Genomic DNA, 25,139 nt, shown 5'->3' on the forward strand with positions numbered 1-25,139 from the left:
ATCGCTTTGAATGCTGATGTGAAGGATTGATCTGAACTGCTGGAGAATCAGAGCAATTCAGAGCTGTGTATGCCTCTGTGTGTCAGCCTGTCACCATGGTAACAGCAGAGGAGACCCTTAAAAACCACTTCAACTTTGAGAGCCTGGCGTGTGGAAACGATTCGGAATTAGAAAATTCTGAATACGAGTTTGATAGAGCAGCATCTTGTGAGTGTTTTAAAGGTCGGGTAGATTTCATTCTGATGCACTTTTTGTTAAATTAGTGTAACTTCTCTTTACAATCCGATAGCAACAAATTAGTTCGGCAGTTTCGCTTTAAAACAAAGAATATGAATCATCTGTGGAAGCTATAAAACACTAAAAACATCAGCCAATCCTACGAGGCGCCCCTGCACAGAGTATTGGTTGGTTGTCACTCTCTTCCTGCTCTGCGCGCACCAGAGAGGTACGTGCATGACGGCCGAAGTCACAGACTGGTTGGGAGGCGTGGCTTCAGGGTGAGCGCCGAGAGAACGGGGCGTGTCTTTACTTTCAATATCTGGCTGACTCTCACTGAGTTTTCAAGATCTCCTACCCTACCTTTAAGACTAAAATGGAGTCTGTAGCTGACCCCTGAGATGACCCTCATTGAAGGGCGCTCTCATAGACTCCCGTGTTAAAAATGACACCGAAATTGCTTAAGTTGACCCGGAATGTCCTCTGTGAGATGAACATTTTGATTACAAAAATACATAAATTTGATTGTCTTGCAACGGCAATCAAACTAATGAGGAAAGATGTGGACAGCAGGTGGCAGCAGCGAACCTTGTAGACTGAAACTGAGCTCAGCGCAGAAGAAACGGCCGCCCCTGCCCCTCCTCCAGCAGTGCATGATGGTTTCTGTACCGGCGCTACCTGCTGCTGTGTGCCCCGCTGGTTTCCTCCTGGTTCCTCCAGTGTTACTGTGATGGTGAAGAGGAGAAACGCCCGCCGCTGTGCTTCACACGACAGGTAAGGTAACAGCTGATAGCCCGCTGTCCTGGATCTCCATCTCGTTATGTAGCTGTGTGTGGCTAACTTGCTAGCAATAGCTAGTCTACGTGTAACCATCCATGACAACATTAGCTTCAGCTTTAACGTTAGCTTTAGGCACAGGCCGATGGTATTTTGCTCCATGTCAACCGCGGACACTGAAAAAACACGTTCCGTGTCCCTTGTTGCCCCTTACTGTCGATTTCATGTCACGTCAGTGGTTGCAGTGCTAAAAACTGCAGCCGAAGACTGCACTGGAGTTAAGCTACAGCTAGCTGGTTAGCTTCGGTCAGTCCCTGTCTTGTTGGGGGTAGACCAATGATTTGACAGTTCAAATCAGCAGAACAAAATCACGTGGAAAGTCCATGTAGGCAGTTTCGCTACCCATTAACTAAATAGTCTCATCTTCACATCTGACCACTGCTTTTGTCAGCCTGCCATAGCTAGACGTACAAACAGACCTGACACTTCAGCCTCTCTAACCTTAATACAAGTTCCATACAAAAACTGATGATTACTATTTAGCTCTGCTTATAGATAAATATTATGTTTATGCACTATATACACTATATACACGGAAGCACAAACTTACTGTTATTATTCTAAAGTAAAGTCATATTTTTTAACATGACTTTACTTTAGAATAATAACAGTAAGTTTGTGCTTCCGTGGTCTTAGTTTTTATTTGTATGGTTAAAAATAAAAACAAACTTATTCTAAGTTGCATAGCACATATGTATGTATGGTCCAGCCTTGTCTGACCAGTTCTTCTGTTGTGAATCAAGCAAAGAAAAATTAATACTGGCCTTGTTTTGTCACCCCACACTCAGCTTATAATAAATATTTTGTGTTAAGTAAAAAGATATTGGGACGGGGAAGAAACTAAGGCTGTGAGGTGGTGGAGCCATTTCAGAAATATACACTTAATTAAAAATTTTGAATGGCGATCTCTGTGCAGTCGTTGTTTCTTTCTATAAATCTCCTGCCGTTTGTTATTGATATATTGTATTCTATCATATTAGAATTTGTTTTCACCTGACCAAAAGAGAGAGCGAGCAAAGGACATGAATGATTTAAAAATTTGGCTCAGCTTCTCTGTTCATCACCCCACCCTGCAGATATGTAGTCTGTGTGCCAGCATCTTCCTGCATTCTGAAGGAATCAGCTCTGAATGCAGAATCCAAACACTGGCCTGTTAAATCCGGTTTGGTCATTGTAATGAATAGTAATTAGTTGCCTTCTTGCTTAAGTCAATTCTTTCATCTCTCTCCAAAAATATTAAAAGGCTGATGATGTCTATTTTTGCCTCACTCAAGTCTCAGTCGGTGGTAGAACGAGAGTTGGATTCTGACAAGTCTGAAGTTTTACCCTTTGAGATGCTGATTCTGGCTTTGAGATGATGTCATTTGAAGGCAGAAGGAGCTAGAAATAGTGCAGGTGGTAGTAACGGTTCGCCTGCAGACGTTTTCCTGTAATCCTCTCATCTGTGTGATGGGATTAGCAGCAGAGGGTCTTACATCTCCACTGTTTGAGCAGTCAGATTAGAACTGACTACCAACACGCTGCTGCTTCACATCCTGCGGTGCTCTGTCAGGCTGTACATTTAACAAGCAGTGTTTTCTGTAGTTAGGCTTGTGTTACTGTTTAAAATGATGAAATAAATTAATTTATCAAAAACGGCCATGTGGCTCCCTATGTCTAAACCTTTTTCCCCTAAATGTGAAGTCAAACAGTCACAGAAAAAGCTGCACGAATCAGTAACTATAATTTGGGAGGTGTTGCTTGTAGTAATCTTCGCCCAGCTGTGTGGAGCTTCTTGGCATCTGTCTCATGGTTGCTTTATGTCTCAGGGGCTTGTCATTGTACTGTTCAGCTGTGGAGATCTGATAAACCTGCCATACACTACCTGTCCAGCATCACAATGTAAGCAGACACAATAAGAGAAGGAAGGTAGAAACTTCAGAAGCCAAACAGTCATGGTATATGCTACATCTGTCAGGGACCATTAACAGGTGTCACATCCTGTACAGTGTTACCAATCTCAGAACTGCCAGTAGAGTTTAGAAGCAGTAGTAAATGTGTCAGTTTGAGAGACATTATTTTCGGTGTCGCTGGTTACAACAGGGCTTACGTTAATGTCCTACTAACAACTGATGTGTGTCTTTCAAAGCCTGATCTATCCTATTTAGCTGTACCACAGAGCTCATAGGGGGATCAGTCAGTCACAGTGTGTAACATGTTCCATTGAGACACACACTTGTATTCTGATTACTGCCCATCCTCCTTTTGTTAGTTTTGTTGACTACAGTGTTCTCATGTTTGGGAAATTACTGCAGCTGATGTTAAACTATGAAACTATATTTGTGTCTTCAGGCTGATCCCCTAAGAGCCACTTACCACAAGGCACTGACTGAGGTTATAATGTTTAGTGACAAGGCATTGTGTGATTTGCTGACAAAACAAGGGCAAACTTGATTCTTACAAGACTTAATTTAGTGTTAGCTTTGATCTACAACGTTTCTTCCTGTTAAAAGGGAGTTTTTCCTGACACTTGGTCTTAAGTGGGTTCAGGCTCCGGGTCTCTGTAAAGCGCTTTGAGACAATTCTGATTGTAAAATATGCTATATAAATAAAATGGAATTGGATTGAATCTCTTTTCTTCCACCTCTGTTTCTGTGTCGCTAGCTAGCCTCCTGAGAGGCAATTCCCAATGCCATGGCCTCCAGCCACAGCTCCTCCCCAGTGCCTCGTCCCGGCAGTGGAAGCCGAGAGGGGATCCACCACAAGGAGCGGGATCCCTCCCCACCTCGCTGCCGTCCCATGCGGTCCCTGCCTGATGTCTGCCCCAAGGAGCCCACTGGTGCGGGAAAAACTCCAGTTAGCATGTGTAGACATTAGTTGTAGTTTAATACTATTTTATAGTATTACTATTAATATTACGATGTTTAACGTGTATTTTTTTGCTTTCTGAACAAAACTGTTAATTGAATTTTAGAGCTTGGAGACAAAAGCAGGACACAGAATGTTTGAATGCTGTGTTTCTACAGGTGAGGGGCGGGGCCTGTGCAATGGCCCATCTGTGGTAGCGGAGCATGACAGGTGGACTGTGTACAGCTCTAAAGTTAACCTCCCCGCCGCGCTAAACGACCCACGGCTCGCCAAACGGGAATCTGACTTTTTCACCAAAACATGGGGGCTGGACTTCGCAGAGACAGAGGTGATGCCCTCCTTCTACCTCCCCAACATCACCCGGGAAAACTTCGGGCCCTATCTGCAGGAGATGGCTCAGGTAACACCTGCACTGAATTATTCAGAGCGCCTCTGATTGGTGGAGACTGATTCACTCAGCATCACTGCAGATTAGACCTCAGTGTTGGTGATGTAGATCAAATGTTTGTGCCCAGCTTCTCCTGAAGCCGCTTTGTTGTGGGTGTGTCAGGAATCCTGACACACCCACACACCACAGCAGTTTCTGTGTTTAGTTGTTTTCCTTTGGCAGATTTCCAACTCATTTCTATGAAATTTCATAGAAGTTCGTTTTTAGGCATTCCTAACTTCATTTCAACACAAGTCTTTTTAGATTGGATTTTTGTCTTGACAGTCAACCAAGTGCATATCACCTGACCATAAATGTTCCCATTATCCTCACTGGGACCTGTTGAAGCATGTTCCTTCCTCTGCCCCTGTCCTAGTGTTTACTGTCCCACTGTACCATCATCACATAAAACCAAACATGAGTAAAAGTGGATGCTTGGAAGTTCATCAGTGTAGTGTAGTTATCTGATTTGGCAGTGATGTAATGCTTAATGAGATACCTGCAGTAACGTTGCACTGAATAACAAAGAACGGTCCACTTTAGGGATAGGTTTACATTTTTAAGCCTAAAGTGCTCACTCACCTTTCTATTCTGTGGGGTGTGACAGTCCACATTCCATGAAAAAATGTGTCGAAGTTAAGTTGCCCACTTGGGTTTTACTGTCTGAGGAGTTTAGACAAAATTATGGTGGAACTACACTCAGTAGTGGAAAGTTCCCATAATGCTCTCAAAATTTGTTGTGTTAAGAAGAACGTCTTTGATGTGTACCAATGACTGTCCAGATAACTGTCACTGGATTGTGCCACAGGTCTGATGCGGGCTAGAACACAACAAAGTCACAACAAAGTGGCAAAAACACAACCCAATAATGATGACAGGGCTTTCCCAGCAGCACCGTGTTTGGTGGTCTAAACAAAACAGGAAGTGGAAGCAGGAAATTTGCTGTAAAACTCTTGGAAAATGTCCAATTGATCCATTTAGAATGCTTAAGCCTCACTTTAATGTACAATATGTTTTAAGACCTGGAAAAAAACATGATTTTACCCTCTGGCTGCAGTTGAATGAATAAATATATTGTTGTATTGGTGCACCAAAGATGGATATAATTTTAAGAAGCACTGCACTTAAATACTAATTTATGGGCTGTCTATTTTTAAAAGTTCATTAAAGACCATACATGTAGTTATTATAGCATTACATTATTTATATTTATAGTCAGACTTGATAGCAGAGGAGCATGTGAGAGCTGAGGGACTGAATGAATGGGAGTTATGTACTATTATTATTTCACTTTAGATTTTAAGATGTATTGAGGTCAGTTTTTTTTAAGAAAAAACCCTCAGTTATACTGTGTGTGGTTTCACTACCTGAGTGAGGTGTGATCTTTTTATTTTCTTTGGACTTTGTCAGTTGGACCGCCCTCTTGCTGTTCCTGTATGATACGTCTTGTTTTTAGAAATCTACCTGTGATTGTAGCACTGGTCTCATTTCCTCCTTCAGGTTTCAGAATGACATATAAGTCAGAAAAACAGCTGTCAGGCATTCCTCTACTTCCTCACTGCCACATGACCATGACCTTTGGAAGCGTTACTTATTGTTGTTCACACTACACTCAGTATTAACCCTTGCAAGAAAAATGAAAGACATTTTGTTGTCTGTTGCGTAATCATCACAGCACTCTCATTAGTAGGTTTTCTATTTTCACTCAGATCAGTGTCTTTTCATGATCTTATTTTTAGAGGGAACGAATCCATGAACGCTGCAAGATGATCTGTCCCAACAAAGACGACGTGGACGCTGTCTCCAGTATCACCACCAATCATGGTATGAATTATTAACCAGCTGCTGCAGGGCTCTCCCTGCATCCATTCTCTGTAGTACATAAGATGGCCAGTGTAAACACATTGATGCAATATACAGTGTACCACCCTGGACCCAGCAACAAACATCACTGATTTGTTTTCTTTACATTTATTTTGCTTTATTAATGTTACTGTTATGCTTGAAAATCATGTCAAATCTTTTATTTCTTCAACATGTAAAATCATAAAACACACAACTGACAAATTAAGTGATAAAATAACTGATCCAGAACTTTGGTTGCCTTTTCCAGAAAAATCCAGAGCTGAGCTGGAACAAGTTCCCAAGGTAATGCTGCCTTATTAGTTAATGTCTTAATCTTCTTTTCTTTTGCCTGCCCATGTTTCAGCCCACCTAGAATTCAGGATACTCACCAGCCAGATATATAATTAAAATGCTATGCAAATGTGAATAAATAGCGAGAAATAGATTAAATAGAGTTTTAATTGAGTGATTTCAAACCTGCATATGGTGTATGTATGTTCTCCTGTACCCTCAACATTAGAAGCATGGTTCACTGCTACTCTACAATGGGCAGAGTCTGGATTAAATATTATTTAGTCTTATACAGACATGTTTGGATTGCTGTTAGTGTCAGTTTTAGTTTAGCTTTGGCTTATAAGAATTATATCACAACAATAATAAGAGAAGGGTTACTTAATCTCACCCTATTTAATTAGCTTAATTCACAGGAGAAAGAGTCTCACTGCTGTTTTGTCTATGTTTCAAATGCACAGATTTTTATGAAGCCTGACTTTGCTCTGGAGGACCCAGCCACCTTCAACGCGGTCCTGCCTTGGTCTCACTTCAACAGTGCAGGCGGGAAGAGCAGCAGAGATGTAGCGTCCTCTAAACTGCTGCAGGAAAAGGTGATCTTTGCAGGACACACACTAATCAACTGGGAACGGCTGTTAGCAGGCATTTCAACATTAACATTTTTAAACAAATGGTACAAATGGAACTATTCTTAATGATAAAAACACTGTTGCCTTTTCAATTAGCAAAGAAAATCCACTGAAAAGACATCACACGCAGACATTGATCACACATTGTCCTCTCTCTCCAGCTGAGTCACTACCTGGATGTGGTGGAGGTGAGCATCGCTCGGCAGATCTCTCTGCGCTCTGAGGCGTTTTTTCACGCTATGTCCTCGCAGCATGAGTTGCAGGACCGCCTGCAGGAGACACAGCGGGCAGTGGCTGTCCTGCGAGGCCGCACGGCTGCTATTGATCGGGTCATGTGCCAGGGGCCACTCCAGGCTCTCCGCACTGCTCTGACTCGCAAGAACTGCGTGAAGCTGCACAACAAGCTGAAGCTGATGGCAGCAGTGCATCAGACACAGCCCACTGTTCAGCTGCTGCTCTCCACCTCTGAATTCGTTGGAGCACTGGAGCTTATCGCCACCACCAAGGAGGTGCTGCAGCAGGAGCTGCAGGGAATCCACAGCTTCAGGTGAGGAGGATTATGACCAAGAGTTTGTTTTTAGGTGCATACATGTAAAACACCACTTAGTTCTGTTTGCGTATGTGTTTGTGTTCCTCAGACATCTTGGCTCCCAGCTGTGTGAGCTGGAGAAGCTGATTGATAAGATGATGGTGGAGGACTTCAGCATGTACGCTCGCAGTGACCTGAACCGCAGTCTGAAGGACGAGCCGCAGATCCTGGAGAAGGTCTGGAGAAACTTTTCACACACAGTTAAGCAGAAAAAGAAAGTTGAAAGAATTTGGGTCAAACCAAAGAGCTGCCGTTAGTCACAGTTCACAACACATTTGAAATTTGTCGTGCAATTAATGAATGCTGTGCCCACCACAGGTCCACAAAACAAACACCGCCTCACAAAAGGTGGGCTACACTCACACGCACAAACTGCTGACATGCTACAAAATCACAGCTCCCAATCCATAAAATCATGTGGATCAGTGATCAGTCAGACCTTAGCTGCAAATGATCCTTTGAGTGTCTGTTGCTTGGAGTACCACATGGGTGAGGTGGGGTTAACAGCTTTCAGATAATTCAGTTGATGTCGTGTGTTGGTCTGCATTGGTCTGCAGAACAATATTACTAAATGCAGTTTATCTCCTTGTGATTTAATTGGAATGTGATCACATAACTTCTTCTTATATATGGTTAAATAATCATTAAAGTAGTATTTGTTTGCGTGTCATCTTTAGTCTCTATGACAAAGGCCTATATGATAAATGTTTTGCTAAATTTCTGCATGTCAAATTTGAGCATCCTTAATTGAAACACATGTTCAGTTATCTAAAACCCTGCTGCCTGCTGGGTTTGCATAAATCTGTTTCCAGCTCAGTTTGTAACTTTTTTGTGTGTATGTAGGAGCGTCTGGAGTCTCTGGTGTTTGGCCTTTTGCGTCAGAGGAAGCTCGACTTCCTGGACATATACAGCGATGAGATGATTTTAGCTGCAAAGGCCATCGTCACTCAGGTATGAGCCTGACCGCTTAAACACTCTTAAAATAAGGACATGTTCTACACTAGCGTAATGGAACCCTGTTTGTATTTGCAGTGTGTGGCAGAAAGCGTTGTGCACATTGAAGAAATTGACACTGAAGTCATCACTAAGTAAGTAGAACTTTACATGTGTTTTGGTTCCTATCTTAGATTTTGCTGCTTATACTGCTGTTGGTTTTTTAAGGCTAGTGGACCAGATGCGTCTGATGATGTTCCCTCAGTGGTTTGAGCTGCTTAAAAACGTCTTTGAGAGTTTCCTTTTGTTCCTGCAGAGAATCAAGGTGAGTCACAAAACTCAGCTACACATTCCCTGAACATTCAAACTTCAGACTGAACCAGAATGTCTATTTTTATTCTGTCAGATCAGATATCCAAGGAAAAAACCAAAAGCTTAATCTTAATATAGAACACTTCCCTTCCCCTTGTGTCTGCCTCTCAGATCACTCTGAACGTGATCAAAAATGTGGTTCTGGAGGTTCTGGATTCCAACCAGAAGAACCGGCTCCTGGAGGAGGCCAGTTCAACGGCTTCAAGACAAGAGGCTGCCCAGAGCCAGTCACTCCTACAGGGGGAAGCAGAGCTGGCATACCTCACCCACGAAGGTCTCTTTATCAGTGACGCTCTGAATGAGGCCCGTCAGCAGCAGGTGGCGCTGGCAGCTCAGGAGCAGAGCTCTGCAGTAGGTTCCAGGACGCAGCAGAGCCGAATGGAGACTGTCAGCAGTGACTCCGCCTCTGGGACCACAGAGATGGCTGTCAGCAGAGAGCAGAGCTTCATGTATGTCATGTATCTTTCATCTATATATGGCTTCCTCTTACAGCCACATGCAGTAACCGATTATTGACTTGGTTAGTTGACCCTCTGGTTGTGTTAGGTCTGGTGAGAACATGATGCCCAGTGATCTGGAGCTGAACCGTGTGGTCAACAACATCCAGGAGCTGCTGTATACGGCCTCCGACGTCAGCCATGACCGCTGCGTCAAAGTTCTTACTGCACGAGCCAAAGTACGCCGCACAGGACTAAATTTGTATTTCAAGAGTTCAAGATGTAGATAAAGTGAGTTTATGTCTCCCCACCTCTAATAGGACGGCTCCCTGGAGCGTCTGAGCTCGGCGGAGTTTGTGTGTCTCTCACAGGCAGTGGAAAGTTTCGCCAAGGACACAGAGGAGCTCTGTGGCAGGCGGAGTGTTTCCCTGAGGGGGGCGCTGCAAAGCCAAGCCAACCGCTTTGTCCACCGCTTCCACGAAGAACGCAAGACTAAACTCAGGTGACCTGCAGCTCAGATGTGGAGCACAGTAGTGTGGCAGCCAGCCTTGTTTGTTGAATTCCGTGGCTTCTGTGTAGCACCCCCAAAAGGCAAATAATGATGCATCCTAATGCTGATGTTCGTTGTGTCGGCGCAGCCTCCTCCTGGATAATGAGCGCTGGAAGCAGGCAGAGGTTCCTGCTGAGTTTCAGGATCTGGTGAACTCCATCGCTGATGGCAGAATAACACTACCAGAACGCAAAGCTGCAGGTATCAGCTGACACTAACATTAGACACCAGCATTGCACTGCCAGAGCCACAGCTAGAAAGTACGAGTGTTGTTGTTTGTGAAGAATTCTTTTGAGCAGGGAGGAAGTTAGATTTTATCTTGGTGTTTTTTTTTGTTTTTAAAGGAAGTAAGAAACCATAAGTTCATACAGTTATAAAGACACACTTGCCTATTAATGTGTCCTTTGTCTATTACTTGTGTACTTGTGAAAATTCACTTTTTATCAAAGTAAAGCTTATAAAGGCTTATGCTGTAACACATTTGATTTCCTCCTGCAGGTCCAGATGACAGGAAACCCACAGAGTTCCTGCTGGTGAACGGGCAAAAATACGCCGTCGTTGGGTACATTTCACATTGTTTCTAGATTGTTGTGTCAATCAACAGATGTAATTTAATATATTACAAAGACTTTCATTGCCATGAACATATCACAACACCCTCATTTCAGCTGCATTTTGGCCCTGATACAACACGACCAACATCTTTTCAGCAATCCAATGATCAGAACACATGTTAACGAGTCGAAGCACAAACCACTCCATCATTCTGATTTCATAATAAATGCCATTTGAATAAATCTAAAGTGCCAAAAAAGCCCTTGAAACTTAAGAAATCCCTGTGTGAATAAACATGGTCTAAGGATACTAAAGCAGTAACTTACTAAACTTGTATGACTACAAAAAATCTATTCTATTCTTACACATACTAATAATGTCATAGACCACAGTCAGATACAGTCATAGTAATATATCAATATACATTAATGTGAGCATTTGTTTGTAAACTGTCCCCCTTCTGTAGCACGGTTCTGCTGCTGATCCGGATCTTTCTGGAATACTGTCAGTGTGTCAATGACATCCCCTCCATCGCCACCGACATGCTGACACGTCTGTCGGACCTCCTCAAGGTCAGACACCCAGCACCAAATAATCCTGAACCACTCATACGATTCTTTGAATCAATAATTATTGATATTGGTGTTTTTTTAAAATCACTGAGTGTTATATTAGTGTAGCTTAGAGTTTTAGTTGCACTGCCTGTGAGGTCTACAGCAGTGGTGTTACAAAATAATTTCCTGCGTTGTGTGTTTGTTCAGCACTTCAACTCCCGGAGCTGCCAGCTGGTTCTGGGGGCTGGAGCTCTGCAGGTCGTTGGCCTCAAGACCATCACCACCAAAAACCTCGGTACAAAACAACAAGTCAGGCTTATGATTAGATTTATCAACAAAGGAAGTTTGAATGCTTCCGTTGATCTAAAGACGAAGGCTTGTGTTTATACTGACGCTCTCTTCCTGTTGTTGTTTGTAGCATTAGCTTCCCGCTGCCTGCAGCTGGTGGTTCACTACATTCCCATCATCAGAATTCACTTTGAGACCAAACTACAGCCCAAACAGTTCAGTGTCCTCAGACACTTTGACCACATCACCAAGGTAACACACAGCAATCAGTTTACAGGGAAATTCTCCTAGAAATACTGTGAGTGTCTGACACCGTTTGTTGTCTTGCAGGACTACAATGATCACATAGCAGAGATCTCTGCCAAACTGGTGGCTATCATGGACAGTTTGTTTGAGAAGGTTTTATCAAAGGTAAGATCTGGATCTGTTTTTTAACAACTGCTAAAAAAATCCTACAAATCTTTTTTGTAATGGTACAAATAGCATTTATTTACAGGTCTCATTCTGTTCAGATATCATGGAAATAAACTCATAAGTTACGATAAGACAAAGGTAAAAGCAGCTGTTGTGAGTAAGATGAGTGTCAGGTCTGTGCTTCTGAGTAGTTTCAATGTGTTTCTCGTTGCACTCAGCTGTGTCCTAGATATCACATGATGTCAGCTGTGTTGTTGCTCCTGTGTCCACAGTATGAAGTGAAGGCCCCGATGCCCTCAGCCTGCTTCCGAAACGTATGTAAGCAGATGGCAAAGATGCACGAAGCCATTTATGAACTTTTACCTGAGGAACAGACACAGGTGAGGCTCTCTTATTTGTACAGGATTTTAATGGGCCCCACAGTGCATCATTGTGAGACATGTGTCTTCCCGCACAGATGTTGTTCCTCAGGATCAACGCAAGTTATAAACTGCACCTGAAGAGGCAGCTGGCTCGGCTCGGGGTCGTTAATGACGGGGGACCACAACATGGGTAACATTGCAAAGCAGATCACTTCCTGTCACACACACGCACACTTCCTGTTCTGCTTTACATACCTATGTAGCAAAGTTATTCTACAACTTTAATTATTTAGTTGGGTTCACTCATGTTTTTGAGGAAAATTCAAATGATAAGCATAAAGTCTTGAGCCAGATGTTTTTAAACATGACCTATACACAAAAACAATCAAGTGACAGCACTGGTCTACATCCCCTCTTTAAAATTTATGAGGGCTGAGCATTAATATGTTTATTCAGACAAAGCAGCAGACTGGTTGATTTGCAAATCTCACTTTTATATTTTTGAAAATTGTGACAGTTTGAGCTTTATTATGGTGTTTTTTCTTGTGTTTTGCTCAGAAATGAAAAGGAGCTTATGTTCTCTTGAAATAATATTATTTTATTAATCCTGGAGGAAATTTGGTAACCAGTACAAATATACAGTATAAATTCCAACCAGTATAACTGTACACAGTATAGGTAGCTGCGTCTGCACCTTCATCATCTGCTTTTTTTCTTTGCATGGTAGAGGTTTACCATAATTTGTTAATGCAGTGATGAGCTGTGTTCACTGACACTGATTCTCAGACATTTTCCTTTGTCCAATCAGTGATTCCCATTCAGTTCTGTTTTAATGCACAGCAGCCTGACACCTACCCAACATTCAGTAGTTTTTCTTTTGATAATTCTACACTGCCCAAAAAATAAAGGGAACACTAAAATAACATCTTCATTCATTACATAGTGGAATACGTTGAAAACAAACTAACTAAAAATGATCAATGTAAATCAAAATTATTAACCCATGGAGGTCTGGATTTGGAACCATACTCAAAATAAAAGTGGAAAATCACATCACAGGCTGATCCAACATGGAAGTTCCTCAAGACAAGTCAGCATGAGGCTCAGTAGTGTGTGTGGCCTCCATGTGCCTGTATGACCTCCCTACAACACCTGGGCATGCTCCTGATGAGGCGGAGGATGTTGTCCTCAGGGATCTCCTCCCAGACCTGGATTAAAGCATCAGTCAGCTCCTGGACACCAAAACCACCACCAAACCGGTCATGCTGGAGGATGTTACAGGCAGCAGAAGGTTCTCCGCGGCTTCTCCAGACTCTGTCACATGTGCTCAGTGTGAACCTGCTGAAGAGCACAGGGCGCCAATGGTGAATCTGCCAATCTTGTTCTCTGGCAAATGCCAATCACTCTGCATGGTGATGGACTGTAAGCAGAAGCCCCACTTGTGGACGTCAGGCCCTCATACCACCCTCATGGAGTCTGTTTCTGACAGTGTGAGCAGAAACATGCATATTAGTGTCCTGCTGCAGGTCATGTTGCAGGGCTCTGGATCTGCTCCTCCTGCTCCTCCCTGCACAAAGGAGGAGGTAGCGGTCTTGCTGCTGGGTGTTTGCCCTCCTATGGCCCCCTCCACGTCTCCTGCTGACAGACACAGCAAACCTTCTTGCCACAGCTCTCATTGATGTTTCATCCTGGATGAGCTGCACTACCTGAGCAGCTTGTGTGGGTTGTAGACACCGCCTCATGCTACCTCTAGGGCTGAGAGCACTGACAAAATGCAAAGTGATCAAACATCAGGCAGAAAGGGTGAGAGCAGAGAAATGGTCTGTGGTCCTCCTGCAGAACCTCTCCTTTATAGGGCTGGTTGATAACTGCCTCTCATTTCCACCTGTTGTCTGTTCCATTTGCACAACAGCAGCTGAAACTGATTCACAGTCAGTGTTGATCCTAACTGGACAGGCTGATTCCACAGAACTGTGACTGACTTGGAGCTACATTGTGTTGTTTAAGTGTTCCCTTTATTTTTTGAGCGGTGTATTTTTCTGTAGATGATAAAGTCCACAAAGCAAAACATTTTTTTTTAATGGCCAATATGGCAACATAGAGAGAGATCCTCTCTCGACATTTTTAAGTGTAATCTGTGCCTGTGTTTGCAGGTTGGTGGTGGTGGACGTGGCGTTCTACACAGAGAACGTCCAGGCGCTGAAGAGCCTCGAGCGGCTCGACCTGAACATGGCTGAGATCTGGGAGCAGAAGAGATGATAGGTGACGGAGTCTGGATTTCCAGAACCAACCAACCGACCGGCCCGGTGATTTGGGGGCTGACCTCAGGGGCCGATGACAGCCGGCTGAAGGTGGGGAAGGCCCAGAGGGACCAAATACAAAACTGGGAGAAGAAGAGCAGCAGCATGCCGGAGCCGCTCCAGCAGCTTCAAAGACTCAAGGAACACATAGAGCCTCCTACAAACTGCTGCCACCTCATCTCACTGTGTGCAATTCAACAGAAATACTAGTAAATTATTAGACAGTCTTAGTGGGAGCGCAGGGTGTGGATAATGGGGTAATTTATTTTTTTGCCTGGAATACATTCTATACTGTGCAGACCTCTTCCTCTAGCAGGCCGGGATGATGGAGCCGAAGGGATTTTTATCATTAACAACCTTTTCTGTTACTGATTTCAGACTTTTTGAAAATCTCACAGCTGAAGATTCAGGGGATAAAATGATTCACTCCTTTCTGCTCTGAAAGAATCAACAGGGTTCTTTTTCCAAACCTCTTTGATCAGCATCTCTTGGCAGGCTATCATTTTTTATACTTCGGTTGGAGGAACCCTGGCGGAGAGAGGTGTGACACTGAAGAGTTTCATTTCATTGACTCAATATCCGGAGTCTGAAAGCGGCATCCTGTTATTACCAAAGTAAAACGCTTTCTTATGGAATTCAGCTCTTCGTGCGGTCACTGTCTTTCATCTGACAGAGGCAAACTTTTTTTTTTATGACATGTAGTTAATTGATGCTGAGAGTTTGCAGAATGTGAATTCTGCATGAATATCAACCGTTGAACGTCTACTGTATTTTTAGTCTGCATGAGCGTCTTGTTTCATCTGACACAGTGGAACAGAAAATCTGAGTTTTTGAGGTTTAAAACATATATACCGTAACATATTTTTTAAATCTCCATATGAAATGCCCATAGCATTAAAGTGACAGTTAATATAGAAGTATAAAAGGTCCAATATGATTTAGAAATATGACACCATAAAAACACAAAAAAACCATAGAACTACTTCTTTCTTTTTTAACCTCTTTTGCCCATAATAAATATTACAAGCATGCCATCAATATTTGCACCCATGCTCATGCTGTCACAAGCACAATATGATGGTCACAGTCAGATTGCAGACATATGCTGGCTGGGTGTAGTTTGGGTGTAAGTAGTTCCGATTGGCAGTTGAATTTTTTTCTGAGTAACTGGGTCTGGGATGTTTAAAAAATTATGCAACTTGCGTTAAAACAGCACACATGGCAAAAGGGGAGAACTGGTAATACTTCAAACCCTGTAGGAAACATGGAGGTTTGTAGGTTCACAAAGACCTAAAGCTCCCCCTGTAGAACAAACTAGGAAGTGCAGGTTTGTCTCCTCTGGAGTTAAGCACGTCCTGGCTTGTTTTAGCATGAGCTGCGGGTGTTTGTGTGTTAATGAAGCCGAAATCACACAGGTTTCGGTTTCTAAAATGAGAAGTAAACACATTTATTTATGTCAGTGTTTACATTCCATCACACATGGCACTAAAAATGCAAAGATCAGATTTTCTCCTCCTGACTGAAGTTCAGCTGCTCTGACCAAACACTCACCTGTCCAGCTGCAGTTACATCAGGCAGGCTGTGAGCTGTTTGTATAGAAGCACTTGGCAAGATTACTACATAACCTTCATCTTCCTAAGTGCTCTTATACCATCATCCTGCCTGTGTATGTATGGAGTACTGGTGTGATGTGACTGCAGCTGTCTTACAACAAAACCAGAACCGTCATCTGCTTCAGAAGTGCCTACTTTTGATTGACCGTCAGAGATGACACATCTGAGCTCTCCACTACTGTGTGCCTACCATACCACTGTGTGTGTGTGAGAGAGAGAGAGAGTGTGTGTGAATGAGTCGACCCTGGCTCTGTTGCGTCGGGGCGGCAGCATGAGTGTGAGTTCAAATTATCTTGAATCCTTCAACCCTGCTGTGAATAAAACAGGATGATGGAGCAAGTTGTTGTCAGTCTGTTTATGTGCTGCATTTTTAGCTAACTGCATTGATGTTGATGTAATTGATCCCCATTGATAACTTGTATTTTAACTATTGTTTAAAAAGAGTTTTTTTTTCTGAAAAACGATAGGACAAATTGCTGATCCATATTACACTTTTTTATTGACATGAGAAGAAGATGGCGAGCAGAGTGGTCAAACTTTGCTGTGTGTGTCTGCAGTAACAGTGAACATCTGCATAGTGCATCTGGACGGAGGATGAGGCTGACCTTTGACCCTTTCAGGGTCAGCCTAGCCGTTCATTAAAATAATCTCTTAAAGTCTCTTTGAAGTGCAAATGGCTTTGGTGTGTGTGTTTTTTTCCCCCAGAAGGCCTCAGTGGTCGAGGATCCGCAGGTTCCCTGAAACAATCTTGTTCTCCAGCATGGCTCCAGCAGGAATATCAATCCGGTCGCCGTGATTGGCTATAATGATGACAGTCCCCTGGTCAAAGTGAAACAGAATCACTATGTGCTCATCATGGTCAGCAGGCAAACACTGATGATCCACACATCACAGAGGAAGTAGTGCCAAATGGTTCTGGAATGACATTGGGCTGTAGAACTAATGGTTGAAAAACAGGTCAGACCAAGATGGCAGCCCCCACTTCAATATTTTGGCAGGAACTGCCAGCACAAATGTACATTTGATCTAAATTAAATGATGGAAAGCTTAATCACTGTATTAGTCAATCACTTTTTGTAAACCTTTAAGCCAGCAAGAGCTCAGTTTTTACTGTTATATCACAAGTAAACAAACACAGGACGACAAAATCATCAATACAAAGTGGTTGTGGTGGAAATAAAACAACTTGAGCTTAGATTTGGTGCTTTAAATCGTACATCAGAATATATAATTGTCAGGAAGATCTGACAATGCTTCATGTTTCCATGCATCTTCTGGCTCCTTTTGCATGAGAATTTGGATTTCAACATCACTACAGTGTGTGAGTGAGTGTTTTATGTTTGTATGGTCACTAAAATCTTTTCCTTTTTTAGGCAAACAATAGCCTTCACAATGTCCTGAGATATTTGCTTCAGATGCACTGTGTTTTACCTTCAGAGAAACATTCTTTCCAAAGGTGACGTCTCCAGACACAGTAAGGTGATCAAGCTCCAGCATGTCTGGGATGTTTTCAAACCTGGCCAGAAACTCCTGAACCTGTAGGACAAAAAAACAACATTCAGATATAACACTAGTGGGTTTCCTCTTAACACAGAATCAACTGAACCAACATGGTGGGGGTTGCTGACCTTTGTGAAGGAGCTGCCTAGTTTAACGTGTGGTGTTGTGGGGAACTCCCTTTTCTTGCTCATCGTGAGTGAGCCAGCATCCATGCTGTACAGGTTGGACATCACCAGCAACAGGTCGGACGACGTCTTCACTGGCAGGAAGCGGCTGCGGGGAACGTTCACACCCATGGCATTGTTAAAGCTTTTGATGGCGGCGCCCACGGCTGTTTCTAACTGGATGACGTTTAGACCTCCGTCCAATGTCTGCAGAGGGACAGAGAGATTCATGAATAACCTGCAGGTCACAGACGACATTTTACATTTTTACCTCTGACTGAGGTGTCTCACATTTCAGGGTGAGAGTGTTTGCTACCTTTGGGTTGACGATGATCTCCAGGTCCATGCTGTTCTTCTCCTGCAGTCTCTTCATGGCAGGCAGAGAGATCCACAGATTGTTGGTGTTAAAGATCTTAAACTTGGTGACGGACTTGAACTCGTCCACATGGGCTTTCGGGACCTGAGCGATCTCCAGCAGCCTCAGATGGTCCTCATAGTGGATCAGAGTACCACCCTGCAGAGAAGAAACAGGAAGCACTGAGCAACAAGTCTAAACCTTCGTGTACCTGGATGACAGCAGCACACAGTAGAAGGACTGCACTGACCTTGACATCAGCTCTGGTCTTGTCAGTGACCTCCATGATGAACTCGCAGCGTTTGTCTGCTGGCTGGCTCATCAGGTGGTGGAGGATGAAGAGGTCCACGGTGGCTCCCAGGTTGTCGATGTTGGACACAAAGATGTACTCTTTCCCCTCTGCAATGAGTTTGTCCAGCAGCCCAGAGTTGTAGAAGCTGGCGTAGATGTCTCCGTGACCTGGTGGGTACCAGGCCTCGGCGTTGTCACCGCCCAATGTCATACTCTTGGCGATTGGCAGCAGAGACTCCTTGTTGATCCTCGGATACCTGAGAGGAGACAGTCACTCATGTAGACTGCATGTTTCTGGACTTTGCAAAGTAAAGGAAGGTGTGTGTCCCTGAGCTGCACCTGCTCTGGTTGAAGGTGTGAATGTTGACCTGGTGGTGTTTGTATTTCTGCAGGATCTTGTTTGTGTCTTCATCAGTGTTGAAGGAGTTCATGAGGACGAGCGGCACACTGGCATTGTAGGTTTTGTTCAGATGCTGAAATAGTGTATGCAGAGGAGAAGGTGTGATCAGAGCGTTGGCCTTGTAGAGCAGCGTGTTGTGGAGTTTTTGTGCAAGTTCTACCTCGATCTGTTGCACCGTCAGGTCCAGGAAGGTGTTCTCATTGCGGACGCTGATAAGACTCTTTGGGCCTTTGCAGCCCATGCTGGTTCCCAGGCCACCATTCAGTTTAACTACGGCAAGCTTGTTGAGGCTGGCGGTGATGTTGTCAGGAAGACCCTTGGCCCTGATCTTCTCATAGGGCTGGATCTGAAGGGACAGCAGAGCCAGCACACAGATGCCAAATGCTGTTTCACAAACAGAGGCCGTCAAAATTTGTGTATGATATTTCTGCATTTAGCAGGTTCATTTTCAATGATTTCCCAAGAAACATGAGTTTTTTAGTTAATTATAAGCTGTGGTCCTTTGCATTTATTTTTAGTGACTGAAATATGAACTGCCTGATAGACAAGAATCAAAGCATTGGTGTGTCAGTATGTCATGGCTGAGCTCAGGCACTAAACTGTGCTACTTTGTCTATCAAAGAATGAGCTCCAGATACAGTTTGATTATGGTCATATTTCAGCTGAGGGTTTGTTTAACAGTATTCATGTATATGCTGTGGTACTGCGTTTGTCTTCAGGTTAAATCTGTGAATAAAGCAGGGGTGAAAGTGTTGACATCAGCTGCATGTGGACAGACACAGACTGAGGTTGAGGTCAGTGTCAGACTGAGCAAACGGGGGGGAGACATCAGGCTGTTACACAACCAAACACACAGCCAGTGTTAGCACCAGCCACAGCAGGGTGCCCTCGTTCTACATACAGTCTACACTGATTAGCTGAGGATCGATGATCACGTTAAGTTTATTAATCAGATATAACATGATGTTACACGCCGGATGTTTGTGATTTAATTATTAAATATATGTTTTTCCACTCAGTCAGTCCATAGGAGCTGCTTTGGAACAGGCGACCCTCTGACTTTTAGATCAGCAGCACATAACCGCAGTGTGACACACAGGAAGGACATGTATTTATGGATGCTATGTGTGTGTATCATCTCCACTTTCATAATAACTATCTGACACTATTTGTATAGCCTTTGTTAGGAATGAAGTTAGTAACTAATCCTGATAAGCTAGAAAATATTTATCTTTAAGGAACAAGACCTTTTCACTGTTTTTTGATTGTGATTATGTGAATAAACATATTTAAATAAACATTTCTTCCTCTCAGGATACAGTGTTTAATACCAGGGTATCAGCCTTCATATGAATATTTAAGTCCTGTGGAATCACACAGTTAGTGTGGAGTGGGTGGGTGCTGCTGTGTTTATCAGAGTCAGAATTCCTTTATTTATCCCTGAGGGGAAATTCTTTTTGTTACAGACAAGAATAAAAAGACGGCATGGAATTGAAATATATAATAAATATCTAACTAACTAAGTAGCCTTTAAATCTCTGAGTTGTATCTAAAGAAGAACATATTTACTGTTGTATAAAAACCTTCACATAGTAAAGAGCATGACGAGAATACACCAGTAATGTACAGTGTCTGAGTGTATCTTATAGTCCAGAGTCCCACAGGGGATAAATGCCAGCATCTGCACGGCCTTGCTGTCCTAAAACCAGACTTTCAAATGCTACGGCGGTCAGACTATTCATAGTTCCTAACCTTCACTGTGCTGGGTATTTTGGGAATAAGGTGGGGAGTGTGTGAGAGAGAGAGAGAAATGTCACCATGCTGATGAATAGACCGCCTTCGCCTGACTGTTCTCTGTCTTCAGCTCTGGTTACAGTAGCCTGTTATGGCATGACACTCTTCTCCATTCTGTGTTAGCTAAAAAGATTTAAAGGAACAGTTCCACAAATTGGGAAATCAGTAGAGACTCAGGTTGAGGGTTTGGCCTAGCTTAGCTCCATCTGAGCCCTGCAACAACACTAGGTTTACCAGAGTTGATACAATGATAACGTCTTAACAAAAGTTTCTTCCAACACCATTTTTTAATGCGAGATTAACACATTTTATAATTATCTGAGAAATCAGGAAGTGGCAGTAATATTGTGGCTGGCAAGCAGAAACAAACCTCTTTGAGCAGAATCACTGTTGCCTGCACATAGAAATGTGTCAACAAACTTCTTGTGTTGAAGGTGTAAGGTTGACCCAGAGTCAGACAGCTTCCCCTCTGCTTAACAAAGCTTGATTCAAGATGGTGTGGTAGTCTGTACTGATCTTCTGTGCTAATTACACACGCAGAGTAAAGGATCCTGCCTACTCTAAGGCAAAGAAAACACTATTTTTTTGTATTTTTATGACTTTTTAAAATCTTCATCAGCATAATGAGGGCTTCAAAGGCCTTGTTCACAGTCAGGTTTGGGGACTTGGCCTCCTATGTAAGCACGGCACAGTCCAACTTTGTTGCTCTGATGTCTGAAGTGGCCCTTTGGACAAACACTCACCCTGGACTGCCCCTCAGAGGATTGCAACATCCTAAGCTCTGGTAAACAGCATGACATGCAGGTATCTGGTGCTTACCGAGTCTTCTGGTGGCCGGTTGATCTTGGTCCATTCGACTGAAGGACCTTTGACCTGCAGGAATCTGTGGAAGAGCTTTTTGAAGCCATCAAAATCTTTCCTGGAGATCTGGAAAAGAACAAATCAAACATTTTCTTCAATTACTTTTAAAAACAAAAACAATAATCTGTTCAGCTGTGGACTACAGATGTTGGCAGATGTCTGCATCCATCCATCCATCCTCTGTCCTGCAGTGCAGGGTCACGGGGGGCTGGAGCTTATCCCAGCTATCTATAGGTGAGAGGCGGGACTACACCCTGGACAGGTCGCACAAAGTACTCAATAATGAAAAACACAAATAATGAGGAATGCACCAATGGACATTTCAACTTAAAAGACGAGGCTGCTGTTTCTATAAGTCTGTATCTCAATATTGTCCTCATTACTGAACGTGTCTCTTAGCACCTGTTGAAGACATCTTTCAATCGTCTTTTTCTTGTAGCCATGTCACGTTAAAGGTCATCGACAGAATGTAATGCTGAAACCTACAAGAATGTAAAGTGAAAGTGAGAGAGGACGGCAGCACAGAACCAAAGCAAAACTGAAGCCTAAATTACACAAAGGTAGTGTTTCCCATGTGCAAACACGAGTGCTCTGATTTGTAGTTTGTTCACCTCAGGTTCCCGTAAGTGACCCGCACTCTTACAACACAGCCTTTGTGCTAGTGGACTTTCTGTATGCAATAAGGTGCAAATATTTGTACAGCATATTTAACTGATATACCAGCCCCTGACACTAGTGACACTGTGTGTAACCATACACTGGTGTTTTTAATTCTCCAGCTTAAAAACATGTTCAGGCTGTTCAGTGAGTAAAGGATGTAGATGTGCCTGTAAAACTTTCTCCCACCTCTGCTTCAGGCTTGCTGGCTGTACCCAGCAGCACCTCCAGCTCGCGGTGCATGGACTCCTCATGCTGCTGACGGAGCTTCTCCTGGAACTCTGTCATCACTCCTCTGGTCAGATCTGTGAACACACACAAGCATATTCATTTAACTTCACTTTCACTAGAGTATAACTATAGTCCAGGACAATCACATGGGTTTTTAGAGCAACAGGGTCTTACATCCTTTTGCATTTAGAGCCTGAATGATACAAAACTGTTGGCCTTTAATTGGCTGCTGTTGCAGAGTCTGAGAATGACCAACAAATACTCAATATTTAGACACATAGAATGTATGTGATCAAATTGTCACACAGGAAAGTCACAAATAACACTAATGTAAATATAACAGGAAGTTGCAAAAACCTCTGTGCACTTTAAGAACTTGAAACATTTTTTCCAGCTGATAATTAAAGCTAATAGTTGTGTCACACACTACATCTGGCAGCAAAACTATGACCACAAAGTGACTATCAACACGTATCAAACTCAAATGATCTGCTCAGCACAAACTTTATATAAGATGTGAACTTACCAGCCACAGTTAGAGACATTTCACTACAGTCTGCTAAAAGAACGACAAACAACTACGATAAGATCTGCAGAAAAGAAGCAGCTGGCAGCTACGTGTCGGCTCACACTGAATCTGTGAGTTTCTTAAAAAAATGGTCCCAATAAGAAACAAAAAAAAACTGTCAGCAGCTGTCAGAGAACAACAGACACCTTCCTCATCCTCAGCTCAGTGGAAGCTCACTGGTCTGCTGCTCCGACCCTGTGCTGACACAGGGCCTGCCCACAGACACACACACACCAATCGCACAAAGCCAGGGTAGTGAGACTGTGTGTGTGTAAGTGGAGCTCTGTGTGTTCTGGAGCTCTTTGAAGTTTGTAGTTGGGTTTTGTTTGTTTGTTTGTTTGTTGCAAGGCCCACTGTAAAAAATGTATTGTTAGTCATCCAATTACCACAAACTATGATGGCTCATTATGCCAGTTACATCACCTAACAGAGCGGGGGCATAAAGCCCTGTTTACTATTCGCTATAATAAAACCATATTTACAGTACACTGCTGGTCATACTGCCCAGGTATGCACTAAAATGTTCAGGGGTTATCAGTTGATGATACAAATATTTACTGTTTCTCATTTATTCATAATAAAGTGAATATTTTGGAATTTTTGAACAGCTGGTGAGATAAATCATTTGGTAACAACTTTTTTTCTTTAACTATTAAATGAAAAGGCAAAAGTATTAACTGCAGTTCTAATCATGAAAAACAATTTTATATTAATTAGTGTTTAAACCAATGGATGGACGGGTCTGAACACACCATTTAAAAGTACACTGAATTCATTTAAAGGTCATGAACACACTGATCTGCACAAGTTTTTTTTCCAAGCACTTTCAGTGCTATGACAGACTGATCAGTGCAGCAGCACATTTTCACTTTTGAACATCCATGCATGTATTTTAAGACACCAAGCATTAACAGTCTTGGGTAACTATATATCCTATCAATGAGTCAACAGCGTGATTGTTTTATTTTATTTTGTGTGACCAAACGTTATTTTTTTAAAAAAAGTACATTTTCGTGCTGATGGCCTTCACTTACACGTGCAGTTCTCTGGAATATTATGTGCTCACATGATTCTCGGTAAGGCCTTTATAGTGGCCTTCACATTTCTACTCCTGTATGAAGGTCAAAGGTGCGAACTGCTGAGTCTGCAGAGCTGCACTCTAACAGTTAACATGTGCTGTTTGAAGCTATGTAGACTGTGAACACCATGAATATGTTTATGTTTTTAAACTATATTATTTTTGCATTTATTTAATGAAACTCCTAATCACGTGTTTATATTCCTTTTAATATAAAAGTGCGTTAACCTATCGCTGTTTTTCCTTCCGTGTGTGTGACGTCAGCAGAGCATGCCCTTATTTAGACGGGAGGTAAGTTTATTATGGCCTAAGCGCGGTGAGATATTAAAATAACTCATGATATATTGTTCCAGGCAGCACATGGACGTGCAGCTAGGTACTGAGGGGTATCATCAGTGTGGGACGTCACAGTGTGACACACACACACACACACACACACACACACACACACACACACACACATGCGGAGCTGAAGCGTGTCTCGGTGCTTTTTAATATTTACTAAACCTGCAGCAGAACATGTTTTGACTTTTCGTGCACAAACAGCCGTGGCTCTGCGTGACGAAGCTCTCACCCACCTGAATACACTGTCAAAGTAACGGAAGAACCTCAAAAACACACCCGAGGAAAACACGGACAACCCCGGAGAGAGACGAGGTGTCGCTCGGATCGGGAGAACCCGGCTTTAGGAGAGTGAAAGTCGCTGTAACTTCATCCTCCTGCTGTTAGCTGCAGCCAGCCTAGCATGCTGCCTGCGGTGCGAGCCCACCAACTCTGTATAGACACGTGACGTAAAAGCACGAGGTGTAAAGCTGAGAACTTATTGGTCCAACATGGCTGCCAATCGCGTGGCTGTCAAAAGGTCCCGCCCACCCAGGAGAGTCTCACTGACACCTGTAGCTTCAGCTACAGAAGACTTGTTCAATCTGAAATACATGTTATTTATAAATAAAATAAAAAGATGGTAAGGCAAGATGAACTAATCCTTATTGTTTCCAAAATGGGATATATCGATTTTTCAATCTTCAATCGTTCAGTCAATATGTCAGTGTGATATTTAACAGTATAACAACATGTTTCTGAAGTGTTTCTGCCTCACGTCCATTACAGTGCATTATGTGTCTCCACTCTCAGTTTCGTGTGATCATGTTTGATCTGACAACGTTTGAAGAAAAAAAACA

At 42.9% G+C, this 25,139-nt stretch overlaps 2 protein-coding genes across 4 annotated transcripts; one reads left to right on the forward strand and one right to left on the reverse strand.

Annotated features, from left to right (window-relative positions):
- Positions 1 to 852: 852 nt before the first annotated feature.
- Positions 853 to 16,687, forward strand: LOC114438771 (vacuolar protein sorting-associated protein 54-like). 2 transcript variants are annotated; one of them, XM_028410318.1, is made up of 24 exons: positions 853 to 990; positions 3,697 to 3,871; positions 4,059 to 4,300; positions 6,067 to 6,151; positions 6,441 to 6,475; positions 6,925 to 7,056; positions 7,254 to 7,639; positions 7,731 to 7,857; positions 8,000 to 8,029; positions 8,525 to 8,632; positions 8,714 to 8,769; positions 8,843 to 8,939; positions 9,098 to 9,435; positions 9,533 to 9,662; positions 9,744 to 9,925; positions 10,062 to 10,174; positions 10,472 to 10,535; positions 10,995 to 11,100; positions 11,290 to 11,377; positions 11,501 to 11,622; positions 11,701 to 11,781; positions 12,057 to 12,164; positions 12,242 to 12,336; positions 14,300 to 16,687. In XM_028410318.1, exons 2-24 carry the CDS (start codon positions 3,727 to 3,729, stop codon positions 14,403 to 14,405), a joined length of 2,976 nt encoding a protein of 991 aa, XP_028266119.1. In that variant the 5' UTR covers positions 853 to 990; positions 3,697 to 3,726; the 3' UTR covers positions 14,406 to 16,687. The 2 variants fall into 2 exon arrangements, with proteins under 2 accessions (XP_028266119.1, XP_028266128.1); XM_028410327.1 differs by lacking the exon at positions 8,000 to 8,029.
- A 70-nt stretch (positions 16,688 to 16,757) lies between these two features.
- Positions 16,758 to 24,718, reverse strand: LOC114439308 (UTP--glucose-1-phosphate uridylyltransferase-like). 2 transcript variants are annotated; one of them, XM_028411171.1, is made up of 10 exons: positions 24,537 to 24,718; positions 22,271 to 22,386; positions 21,383 to 21,490; positions 18,930 to 19,115; positions 18,709 to 18,842; positions 18,329 to 18,626; positions 18,040 to 18,237; positions 17,688 to 17,930; positions 17,491 to 17,595; positions 16,758 to 16,878 (listed from the first exon to the last, which is right to left on the reverse strand). In XM_028411171.1, the coding sequence occupies exons 2-10, from the start codon at positions 22,367 to 22,369 to the stop codon at positions 16,771 to 16,773; spliced, it is 1,479 nt and encodes a 492-aa protein (XP_028266972.1). In that variant the 5' UTR covers positions 22,370 to 22,386; positions 24,537 to 24,718; the 3' UTR covers positions 16,758 to 16,770. The 2 variants fall into 2 exon arrangements, with proteins under 2 accessions (XP_028266972.1, XP_028266963.1); XM_028411162.1 differs by lacking the exon at positions 24,537 to 24,718 and adding an exon at positions 22,839 to 23,049.
- Positions 24,719 to 25,139: the final 421 nt, after the last annotated feature.

This window comes from Parambassis ranga, chromosome 1 (genome assembly GCF_900634625.1).
Source record: "Parambassis ranga chromosome 1, fParRan2.1, whole genome shotgun sequence".
Classification (NCBI taxonomy): Eukaryota; Metazoa; Chordata; class Actinopteri; family Ambassidae; genus Parambassis; species Parambassis ranga.